At 43.1% G+C, this 12,829-nt stretch overlaps 1 protein-coding gene across 1 annotated transcript in view; it reads left to right on the top strand.

Annotated features, from left to right (window-relative positions):
* LOC121969816 (callose synthase 9) overlaps nt 1–12,829 on the top strand; it is a 100,238-nt gene that overhangs the window by 82,898 nt on the left and 4,511 nt on the right. Inside the window, exon 49 of the mRNA XM_042520074.1 lies at nt 10,596–10,715. Within this exon, the coding sequence (XP_042376008.1) occupies nt 10,596–10,715 (120 nt within the window). The remainder of the gene's footprint in view (nt 1–10,595; nt 10,716–12,829) is intronic.

The raw sequence follows: 12,829 nt of genomic DNA, 5'->3' as shown, positions 1-12,829 counted from the left end.
CCCTCACTCGATGTGTGCAGGTCACTCAACTCTCACAGCTTACCAATGGATTCTAACCATTCGCGGTTTGATTTTGCCCTTCGGTCATCTCCTATTATGTTACTCAATCCCTTGGATGCATGAGTCCTTAACTCCTCCACTTGTCATACTTAACATCTTCTCATATATAGTCTTCCTTCATCTGCCATTGTCCTTGCTACACTGTGATGCTCCTCATCATGCGGTCTCTTGGTTGCCTCGTGCGACCTTCTCTAACTCTAATTCTTCGGACCTCAAGCCACTAAGCCTCCAACTTGATTGTGCCATGTCATTTGCTCTAGAACTGCTCCAACACCACCACAGTGCTTCTTGTCCCACACCATCCGTCTCCAATCTCTATGGATCTTGATGCCACTGAGTATGTCATCTTGTCCATGACAAGTCAATATCCATGTCATCACTCAACCTCGTCGACCATGAGCCTTCTAAGTTTCATGTGTGTTCTTACAAATCCATGCACACTCAAACACACATATCAAATCTACACGTAAGCCTAATGTAAACTTTTTCCTAAACATCAAAACTCACACAAGGGAAGTTTCTCCTTTCTGAAGTATATTGGCCAAATAACCTCAACCACCACTAGACATCTAAGTTTAAGGTTGTAAAAAAAAAACACGGCCAAGTCAAGATATGTTGGAGTTATCCTCATAACCAAAGGCTACACCAACACTTCAATAGTCTGTAAAAATCAATAAGATTGCAACAGTGAATTCAGACTCAAGATAGCATCATAGAGATGTAACTCGCCAATAAAAAAGAAAATCAACAATAAATCTCAATTGCACATTAGAAGGAAACAAGCCTTGGGGAGAAACAAATGTTTTGAAGGCTTTGAAGGGTTGGGTTTTATGGTTCATCAGTGATGGAAGGTATAACACCAACTGCACTCATTGAATAGAGCAAAAGGAAAGGAAGGGATTTCGAGACTGTTTGGGCCAGCAATGGCCATGCATGTAAGACCTCAAGTTCAAGATTGAGAGAGACTCTAGATGGGTGATGGGTGGGAAAGGTCAGACCTCAATGGTAGAAGAAGGCTAACTTGTGCTCAAGCATGAAGGGTGGAGCGGCTGAACCAAGAAGGCTAACTTGTGCTCAAGCATGAAGGGTGGAGCGGCTAGGGTTCAGTCATAGAGGTTCTTAGTGGCATTTTTGTGAGGCTCGCAAAGACTATAGTCTCTAGTTGCAACTCTCATGGTAACACGAGAGCGAAAAGAGAGCTTATGGCTCGCAATTTGGGGTGGGATTTATTGAAAAAATGATAATCCCAGTGACTATCTCTGGGGGTGACTGGCCCGATCCCACGGAAGTTTCCCATCGGCCACCAGGGTAAATCGGGAAGCGCACGCGGCGGCCAGCTCAGAAGCCCAGCATCCTTTGATTATGCTCCCCATTTGAAGGAAAAATTCCTACAAATACGCCGTAGCTGGGGTTCGAACCGCGGGTGCCTGGGAGACAACCTGGATGTTCTACCGCGGCACCATAGCCCCGGGGACTTGGGGTGGGATTTACAGGATTTTAGAGGAAGTGGACAGCAATTTGAATTTATAAGGGGAGAGAAAAGGAATAATAATAATAACATAAATAGCAATATGGTTTATTTAATCATAGTTCAAATTCAATCATATTTCCCAACTTCAAATCCAACTTGACCCTACTTAAAATGACTATATTCCTAACCACAACCTCTAAAAACTACAAATTAAATTTAATATTCAAGCTTGTTTATTAAGTATCTTATTGAGCTCAAGTCAAGATTAAGCTTTTTATCAAGCTCAACTAACATAGTTGTTATCCTTATAAATTAGGTTAAACATTTTTCTATTCATAAAACTTATATATATTTTTATTTTTTAATTATTATGAATAATTTAAGATTATTAGAAGTTATAAATTACTACATTTTTATTGATTTGGATAAAAAAATCAGAAATAAATTAATAATTAAATTTTACATAAGTTAATAATTAAGTTTATGTATAAATTGTTCATTAACTTTGTTCATGGATGGTAAAGTACTAAGTTTACTAGCAAAGCTTGTTTATAATTTTTTTTATTATTGAATGAACATAAATGAGCTTTATTGTGCCAAAAATTAAGCTAGTTCACTGATGCCCGATTTATTTACAACCCTAATTATGCTTCCACACTAGAATTTTGACTTTTTTACAATGTGCTGCTTTGTGTGGTTAGTAAATAGACTAGCTAACTTAGCTAACTTTGATGAAAATCTAAGTTGCAACAAGCTGCTATAAGGATCTTCAAGATGTTGAGATGACTTAGTCATGAAATTGTTAGGAAATTAGTATCACTCTATGCCCTGGTTTAATCATGGTGCTTTAATGTGCGGCAATGTTTAAGTTAGTATACCTTTCAGTGCTAACATTCGTATCAGGGTGTGTAGGATGTATACACTCACTGTTAGGAAGGATCTTGAAGCAAGCTTTGTGATGGATTGAAAAAGATTGAGCATGGAACTGTGTGCTGGTTTGATTTCGATAAATAACATCAAACTTGGAGTTGGACCTAAAGACTTTATGATTATTGTATTCGAGTTCATTTTGTGTGGACCATATAATAATAGAGTTTAGATTCCAGGTTGAGGGTTATTACCTAGAGAGCACTCTTAATTGACCCTAGTTGACACATAGTAGTGCAGTTGGGTCAAGTTCTATTGGTTTGACACTTGAACAAATGACCTATAATCTAAGTCAACCTAAACAATCTACGTTAACCTATATTTTTTTGGTAGGTTAACGTAAGCATTCTAAGTCAACGCAAGCATTCTATGTCAACCTAAGGTTGTTGTAGCTCAATCTAAAATGACGAAAATAGGCAACCAACTTAAAGAATATAAGTTGGGTCAATTTGATACTTTTGGTTAGTCGACCTAGGTTGGTTGAGGTGACCAAACCTTTTGTTGGTCAACTATGTTTGAAAGTATAGTTGAAAATTCAAATTGTAGTTGACCAAAGGCTTTTGGTTGGTTGATCAAAGGCTTTTTGTTGGCCAATCAAGTCATGGATATAACTCTTTGTGCTTTGAATTAAAAGCATCTTCAATTGTTTTTGACACAAAATCTTATGCACATTGACTAATTTCTTCTATTTGATTGTTTTAGTGCCGAAATCTATCAAGAGATTTAGAAGGGCTCGATTAAGGATTTTACCTTTAGAATAAAGCTCTCTTGGGTATTGATCCTGTCCTGGAGCTGAGACGACGGAACGACCGGAATGATGTGTCTGGAGTATTGATCAAGTCGCCATGACCCAGAGGGGGAGGATATGATGTGTTGTCTTCTATATTGACCAAGTCATCAGAAGGTCTCTGGTCAACGCTACTTTCAGGCAGCGATTGGGTTGCCCCGGTCCCTGTCACCTTGATGCTCGAGGTAGATTCCATGAATATATAAAAAACAGGCTAATAGTATAGTAATGAAATAAATAGAGAATGAGTACGATGACGTACCCTACCTCGGGGGGCGCCCTCTGACGGATCTGGTGGATCGGTGAGCTAGTCGTGACGATGATCGAGTTGTCGTGATCCGGAAGAATAGATGGATGTGAGTTGGAGGAGCCGGATTTGGCGGCACAGAGCCGAATGCGACAGGGATTTGTCGTCACGGAGCTAGATGCAGTTTAGATCATTGAAATATGACAGCGGCACGCAAGCCGGAATACAACAGTGGCTTGAAGGTTGAAACACGACAACAGCTCAATGGTCGAAACAAAATAGTGGCTCAAAGGCCGGAGATAGGCTAGATCAAAGGGGCGAATGCTGGATCGTCATCGGACATGTACAGCCGGCTAGATTGGAGGGGCATACGATAGCGAGGACGGTACGGAGGACGGCGTCAGCCGCTGGAGATGGTGTTGCCCAGCTGTGAGTGGTGTTGACTGGCTGTGAGCGGCATCGGCCGCTGGAGGTGGTGTCGCCCCGACTATGGGCACGAGGAGGGAGAAGTCGTATGGGCTGCCAGCATGCGTGTGAGAGAGAGAGAGAGAGAGGTAGCGTTGGAAAGGGGGAGAACGGCTATTGGAGATGGTGCATGGGTTGTGGCGCTGGAGGCTGCCGATGCTAGCGAGGCAGCGATGGCGGCCTCAACACTAGAGACGACGCCAGCGCTGGGGCTGCTTGCTAGGGCTGCCGGCAAGAGGTGACGGAGAAGGGGTTGTCGGCGTGTGGGCTGCTTGCTAGGGCCGCCGGTGATCTAGTTGCACGCGTTGAAGGAGGCTATGGCTCCCTTTTTCCCTGGAGGCGGTAGCGCTGCGAGGAAGAAAAAAGGGGAGAAGCTCGTTCAAGAGAGGCGTCAACATGAGAGCATGGTGACGGAGGTTTGCCAGTGTAAGGGGAGTAGGCGTGTGTGCTGCTGACGAGAGGAGAGGCAACAAGGCGGCTGAGGCGTGCTTGGTTGTGGTGGTTGCGGAAGAAACCAGCCAAAAAAACCTCCCCCTTTACTATGAGGAATAGTGCCCCCTCTCAAAACCAAAACCCTCTCAATGTGAAAAGACTAACTTGCCCTTCTCCTCTACATGTCCTCATCTCATCACCGCATCACAAGTCTCTCCTTCAAGTCTAGTCGAAGGAGGTGCGAGTCCAACTGACTAGATAGCCTGTTGCAAATGTTGAATCATTCCCGCGTACAAAGTCAGATCATTGGGTTTATCGTATAACGTCGAGCTCGTTGCTGTGACGATGTCGATAGAGCAGCTGAAGCGGTGCCAAGCAAGTGACAGTAGCGATGCCAATCAAACGACAATAGCAAAGCAGAGCGAACGATGAAAAATAGTATTGAACGAGTGTTGAATGAGATGAGTATCGACGAAGCAACGAACGAGGGAAGCGTTGATCGAGTAATGAGTGTCGGGCAGAGTGGCAAGTGAGACAAGTGCTGACCGAATGGCAAGCACTGACGAACGCCAACAGAACGGTGAGTGATGCATGTGACGACTGAGTGGCGAAATATAGTGCTAAGCAGGCAACCAAGCGATGCCAAGCGATTGAATGTCGAATGGGCGAATAGCGAGTGGGCGAATGCCGAGTGGGCGATCGGGCAAATGCCAAGCAAGCAACCGAATGTATGTAGAGAGGATGCAGAGCAAATAACTAACTCGATGTCGAGCGGGCAATTGAGAGAGTGTCGCACGGTGTCAAGCATGCTAAGATAAGGTAGAGCAAATGACTGACCCAAGGCTTAGCGAATGTGGATCACATGAATCGAGCAAGAAGATCGAAGGCGAACGGGATCAAAAATTGTGAGTTGAGCAGGCGTGAGCCCATGAACTGAACGGGAGCGTAGTCCGTGAAATCGTAGGCGCACGGATGTGAAAATCGTGAGCCGAGCAGACGCAGAGCTTGTGAACTGAACAAGACCGTAGCCCGTTAAATTGAAAGTGCACGGAAGCAAAATCCGTGAGCTGAGCGGGCGCAGAGCCCGTGAATTGAACGGGAGCGTAGCCCATGAAATCGAAGGCGCACGGAAGTGAAAACCGTGAGCCAAGCGAGCGCAGAGCTCGTGAATTGAACGGGAACGTAGCTCGTGAAATTGAAGGCGTACGGAAGCGAAAACCGTGAGTTGAGTTGGTGCAGAGCCTGTGAGATACTCTGGTCCGAGACCAGTGGAGATAACTCGACCCCAAACGGGGAAATAGGGGCTTCAATAAGCTAGTTTAAGACCAGTGGAGATTGTTCGACCCCGAATGGGGGAGATGGAGGCTTTAATAAGCTGGTTTGAGACCAGTGGAGATAGCTCGCCCCAAACGAGGGAGGTTGAGCTCTAATGTCAGTGGGAGCGAAGCCCGTAACAATGTACGGGAACAGAGCTCATAGCAGTAAGAGGGTGCTAATAGGGAGTCTATGGTCTGACTAAGACTTTGGCTGAGATAACTTTGTCAAGAGTCCGGCTGAGACTCTGGCTAAGATAAATATGACGAGTGTCTGGCTGAAACTGATATGTCGATAAGTTGGCTGAGACTCTGGCTGAAATAAACACGCTGAGAGTTTGGCTGAGACTAATATGTCAATAGTCTGGCTGATTTTGACTGATAAACATGTTGAGAATCTGGCTGAGACTAATAAGTCGATAATCTGGTTGACTCTGCTAAAATAAACACCCTGAGAGTATGGCGGAGACTAATATGTTGATAGTCTTGTTGACTATGGCTGATATAAACACGCTGAGAGTCTGGCGGAGACTAATATGTCGATAGTCTGGCTGATTCTGTTGAAATAAACATGCTGAGAGTCTGTAAGAGACTAAAGATCTGTATCTGCTACCAGAGTACTCAAAGTACCATGTTGGTATTGAGACTGAAGATCTGTGTCTGCGGCCAAAGTACTCGGGATTAATGCTGGCACTTAGACGTATAAGTACGTGTCTGGCCAGGGTACTCAGGGTACCATGCTTGATTTGAAACGTATAAGTATGTGTCTATGGTCAGGGTACTCAGGCTTAAAGCCGCTATTTGGCTTTAATCTTCACTGCTCAAGGTTTTATAGTCGTCACTCGACTGTAATATTCACTACTTAAGGGTTTATAGTCATCGCTTGACTATTAATATTCACTGCTCAAGGATTTATAGTCATCGCTCGACTGTAATATTCACTAAAGGGTTTATAGTCGCTACTCGACTATTGATATTCATTGCTCAAGGGTTTATAGTTGTCGCTCGACTGTTGATATTTTCTTCGCAAGGGTTTATAGCTGCCGCTTGGCTGTAATATTCACTACTCAAGGGTTTATAGCTGCCACTCGGCTGTTGTTATTTTCTTCACAAGCGTTATAGCCGCCACTCGGCTGTTGATATTTTCTTTGCAAGGGTTTATAGTCGTCGCTCGGCTGTTGATCCGATTCGGTCCCACCGACTCCCGAATGCCCGTGGAGTCGGAGAGAATAGTCTGAGCCCTACTTTCCGACTGAGAGAGCGGAGTTCATAGCAATATGAGGGACAGAGTCCGTAGCAATAGGAGGAAGCAGAGCCTATAATCCTAAGAGGATGCAGAGCCCCATGGGTGGAGGTGCAGAGCCTATAGCGGTACAAAGCCTGTAGCATATTGTATCGGAAAACTGAGCCCCTAGTCCTTGATCGGAGAGTGAGGCCCTTAGTCTGTGATCGGGGAGCTATGCCTCTAGTGTTTGATCGAGGATCTAGGACCTTAGTCTCTGATCATGGAGTTAAATCCTTACTCTCTGATCGAGGAGTTGTAGCGGATCCTATGGCCGAAAAGGAAAATATTATAGAAAAATTGATCTGCTGACTAACTAAGGATCTGAGTCAATCCATCGACTCCCGAATACTCGTGGATTGAGGAGAGAATATAATATGTTGGTCGAAATGCTCCAAGACTATGATGATGACAAAGAATTTCTAGGCGTCATCCATCTTCACGTTTCAGATCAGGCGAAGATTCCCACAGACGACGTCAAATATGCTCCCGTACGGGAGCTGAGACGACGGAACGACCGGAATGATGTCTGAAGTGTTGACCAAGTCGCTATACCTGGAGGGGGAGGGTATGATGTGCTGTCTTCTATGTTGACCAAGTCATCAGAAGGCCTCTGGTCAACGCTACCTGCAGACATCGATCGGGTTGCCCCGGTCCCTGTCACCCTGATGCTCGAGGCAGGTTCCATGAATATATAAGAAATAGCCTAATAGTATAGTAATGAAATAAATAGAGAATGAGTACGATGACGTATTCTGGCCCCGGGGCCTTTGACGGACCTGGTGGATTTATGAGCTAGTCGTGACGATGATCGAGTCGTCGTGATCCGGAAGAATAGATGAATGTGAGCCGAAGGAGTCAGATCTGACGGCACAGAGCCGGATGCGGCAGGGATCTGTCGGCACGGAGCTAGATATGGTTTGGATCGTCGGAATATGACAGCGGTACGCAAGCCGGAATACAACAGCGGCTCGAAGGTCAGAACACAACAACGACTCGATGGCCGGAACAGAATAGTGGCTCAAAGGTCGGAGATAGGCTAGATCAAAGGGGCGAATGTTGGATCATCATCAGACATGTACAGCCAACTGGATTGGAGGGGCATACGATAACGAGGACGGTCCGGAGGACAGCGTCAGCCGCTGAAGATGGTGTTGCCTAGCTCTGAGCGGCGTCGGCCGTTGGAGGTGGTGTCGCCCGACTATGGGCGCGAGGAGGGAGAAGGCGTATGGGTTGTCGGCATGCGTGAGAGAGAGAGAGAGGTAGCGCTAGAAAGGGGGAGAGCGACTGTTGGAGACGGTGCATGGGCTGGGGCTCTGGAGGCTGTCGATGCTAAGGTGGCGGTGGTGGCGGCCTCAGCCCTAGAGACGACACCAGTGCTGGGGCTGCTTGCTAGGGCTGCCGACAAGAGGTGAGGGAGAAGGGGTTGTCGGCGTGTGGGATGCTCGCTGGGGCTGCCAGCGACTCCGGCGATCTAGCTACACGCGTTGAAGGAGGTTGTAGCTACCTTTTTCCCGAGAGGCGGTAGCTATGTGAGGAAGAAGGGGAGAAGCTCGTTCAAGAGAGGCATCGGCATGAGAGCATGGCGACGAGAGGAATGTGGCGTTGGAGGTTTCCCGGTGTGAGGGGAGCAGGCATGTGTGTTGCCAATGAGAGGAGAGGCAGCGAGGCGTGCTTGGTTGTGGCGGCGGCGGAAGAAACCAGCCAAAAATCCTCCCCCCTTCCAGTGAGGAACAATGCCCCCTCTCAAAACCAAAACCCTCCCAATGTGAAAAGACTAACTTGCCCCCCCCCCAATGTCCTCATCTCATCACCGCATTAGGTACTTTATAGTGTGGGATGTGAGCTTTTATCTTTACATCTGTATATGGTATTTTTGTAGGAAGAATTGATTGAAAATATCATTTGTTTGGATTGAGGTTTTATTATTTTGAGGTTTCATTGGGCCGAAATTTATATCTCGTTGAGGTTTTATCCATAGATTCTTGAGGCTTGCTCTATTGCATTGTGTGGACGAGTGGTTTGGTCATTTTTGTTTTAGGTTGTTGGATCAGAAGCGATAGTATAGGTATAGGAAGTTGAGTTCCAAACCATATCTAACTTGTGTTAGCTTTGTGCTTTTTTTCTGTTTATTTCTGATGCATACTTCTATCATTCTCAGCTTGACACATGCATATATTATGAGTTTTGTATTTGTAAAAAAGTAGATAATGACTATTCATATGCCTCTAGGCAGTGTCATTCCGTCGTACAGAAATGACTTTTTGATACTGGTTGTTAGTCATAAAAGATAGAATACCATGAGTGATGAAACCTAGTATTTACCATCATCGAAGTGAATGCAAGATCTCCCCAAGAGGTGGGCTATACACTTGGCAATGCAGATGGAGCTGCAATGGTCGCTTCCCAATTGTCTGTTCCTACAATATGTATGGAGAACTCATAGATAAGGTGAGAGAGAGAGAGACTTTTGAATCTTCAATTCTCATCATGCCCCCTGGAGGTGGGCTTTCCTTGATTGTTCCTTATCTCCAGTTGCTGGATTTAGCATACACTTGGCAATGCAGATGGAGTTGCAATGGTTGCTTCTCAGTTGCCTGCTCGCCTACAAATATGTATGGAGAACTTACAGATGTGCTCAGAATGTTTATCTGACCTTAACAAAAAGGGGCTTGTCTGTTCAGTTTTGAAGCGCAAACTACAAATCATATTTTTGCTAGATACTTCATACAAAAATAGAACAGAATTTGCTACATACTCATGTGGGGTTCTAACAGTTATAGTTTTTTAACACTGTTGTACCATCAGTGCTCTTATAGCATCCTTTAAAATCTGATATGGCATATGTTATCTAATCTTTGTGATGGCTGGAATTTCGGAGAGGTTGTAATCAGTAGCATTGCATCAACATCAGTCTTATATCAGTGGCATTAAACGCTTCTATGACATCATAGATCCTTTACACATTTACTTGCACTCAGTGTATCTCCTCAAATTTGTCTGCCCTCATCAAAACCTCTGTACAATATTTTTTACTTGATACATTTCTTTACTGGAGAGCAGAAACTCCTACTTTTATATGATTAGTATCCTGTATTCTTTTTTTTTTCGTTACTTACCTCCTAACCTTTTATTTTAAATGGTTAAATGATTGAATTATTCCTATTAATGGTGCAAGAAGAGACATAGAAAAATCTAAGAGATTGCATTCTTACAATAGTAAGATCTACTAGAGAAAGAAATCCTTGGTGGCAAAAGGTCATACCCTGACCCTGGGTAGAGAAAGAAATACTTAAACATCTTAATGGGGGATATGAGACCTATGTCTGATCCTTTGGATTTTACGACTCATTATCATTATGTATCAACTTTGATCTTCATCATTTTTGTAGGAGTTGAGTCAAAATGGTGTTTTTTTAATGAAATAGTGGTGCACTCTGAAATCTGAATTATAGGTTAATATTTATAGTAGTCTTTTCAACTGTATATGGATATGATGTCTCTTTAAATTTCTAAAATTTGTTGAACCTGTCAGATTTATTCATAGACCTGTCTTCCTTGTTAAAATTTTCTTCTTGCTGGGATTTTACTGTTTGTTTCTGCAAAAACAGGCGCATATACATACTCTTCGTGGAAGGATATTAGAAACTATCTTGAGCTGCAGATTTTTCTTCTTCCAGTATGGTATTGTGTACAAGCTGCATGCATCTGGAAGCGATACGTCAATCACAGTAAGGGACCAGTCAATGTTTTACAAGTTCAATCACATTTGCTTTTCTTTGTTATATTTGCAACTTTTAATGATGCTCCCTTGTTATCCTATCAAATGATTGCATGAACTGTTCTCGATTTGAAGTGGTTGTCTATCCTTGTTCTTCTGATGTGGTAAGATGGTGTTTGGTTGTCCAAATTGGTTTTTGATTTTTGGGATAATGTAGGTTGGCATGTCAGACTCCTGATAGAGTAGTATGTTGCAGAATTTAGTGGCATACATGCCAATTTGCTATCACACTGCAACGTCCATGTGCATTAACGAGCATGGTCAGGCACAGCCAACAGCATTGATTTTTGCTACAAGGCAGTTATCTTCTTCACACACCTTACACATTTTTGATTTAGCTACATCAGCTGTTCATCCTATATAGTGCTATATGCATGCATGTAGGTTGTGGCAACTCTTTTTTTTTTTTTTTTTTTTTGAAGCAAAAAAACCCAAGTGGTAGGCAGAGGCCTAGGTGATTAGCATTAAGAAATATTAGAATAGGGACAATAAGTATATTAAATTATTAAAATTATATATATATACACAATTTCGATATCCCTACTAATGCATGGTGTTCATGAGCAACTAAGTGGGCGGGGTGCTCGGAAGTGATTCAGGTTCCCAATGTGAATGCACTTGGGTGATTCGAGCGCCCCATGCACTCAGTCGCCCATGAGCATCACTCAGGGCATCAAAACCCTATATGTGTATACACACACGGTTAGTATAATCCCTAAGAGCTAATTAAAGTCCCCACGAGCTAGTTGAGATGGTAAGTGGCAGGGTTGATACCCCATAAGGTCTAGGGGTCGATTCTCGGGGCTAACGAGGCGTAAATCCCTGCAACCCGTTTAAACTCACCCTATGTAAAACTCACCCTACCTGCCACTTTTCTTCTCAGTCACTGATTTACCTCCCGGTGTTGGTCCTAGGGTGAGCTGGCGGGGGCGCTGGGGGCGAGCGTATTCTCCTTTATGCCCCCTAAGAGCTAATCAAGAGTTGATTGACTTAAGACATATTATATCATATTTCATTAATAAAAGGCAATGATTATTATATTTACTTCAAATCAATGCCAGATGAATAAGTATAATAATGTTCTAGAGTAGTAGATTTTAGTCTACAGCATATCAATTTGTTGAATTGATAGTGGGAGGTTGTAGAGATATATAGACACTACTCTTAACTATTCTTAGTCAAGCATTAATATGCAAGGATAATATTAATGCATTGAGACTAGCATGTAGGTCAATTGATGACTTAATCTCACAAGTCATGGATATGAGATATTGACACATGGATATATATTAGAGAATATGTACTGAATTGACCCGTCATGAGAATGTTTCATGGATTGTTATATGAGTGTCAAACATTCTCATAGTGACTATTGGTATGAATAGTCCTTAGACTTGAAATCATTATGGTTTCCTACTTAAGGAATTGTGTACTTTGGTATCGGCAAACATCACCTGTAACAAGGTAAACTATAAAGTTGATCACTGGATATGCACTTTGTTATGCGGAGGGATGCGAGTGATGTAGATGAGATCTATCCCTTCCATATAACGAAAGTGATATCTGTGGGCCCCTTAATTAAGTAGGACACAAGAATGCATGGTCATGCTTAAATTAGTCAATATGAGATATTAAGCTTATTTGATTGAGTGTGTCTACTTAAGGATCAAGAAACACAAAGATTGATAAGAGAATGACACGGTTTATGCCTCATTGATCAATTTAAATATCAAGGATAGAAGGACTGAGTCATACAAGATAATAGACACAGAAAGGTTAGGTCGGATCTCAACATTCTTATCACTTTGGTAGCAATGATGCATTGCTAGATGTCATTCATTGCTTATGTATCTAAAATAATTTTGAATACATTGTCAACATTATGAGAGCCTATTGGGTCACACATAAAGAATATGTTGATTTGGAGATAGGTTTAATTTAGTTTGACTAAATTATTATGGGCCTTAAGATTATTGGATTAAGTCTAATTCGAATTAGACTCATTGAGTTAGACTCGAATGAATCTAACATCCGAGTTAGACTCATTGGGTTAGATTGAGTCTA

This window comes from Zingiber officinale, chromosome 4A (genome assembly GCF_018446385.1).
Source record: "Zingiber officinale cultivar Zhangliang chromosome 4A, Zo_v1.1, whole genome shotgun sequence".
Taxonomy (NCBI): domain Eukaryota; kingdom Viridiplantae; phylum Streptophyta; class Magnoliopsida; order Zingiberales; family Zingiberaceae; genus Zingiber; species Zingiber officinale.
The sequence above is the reverse complement of the archived record's forward strand: the minus strand, read 5'-3'. Positions and strand labels throughout refer to the sequence as shown.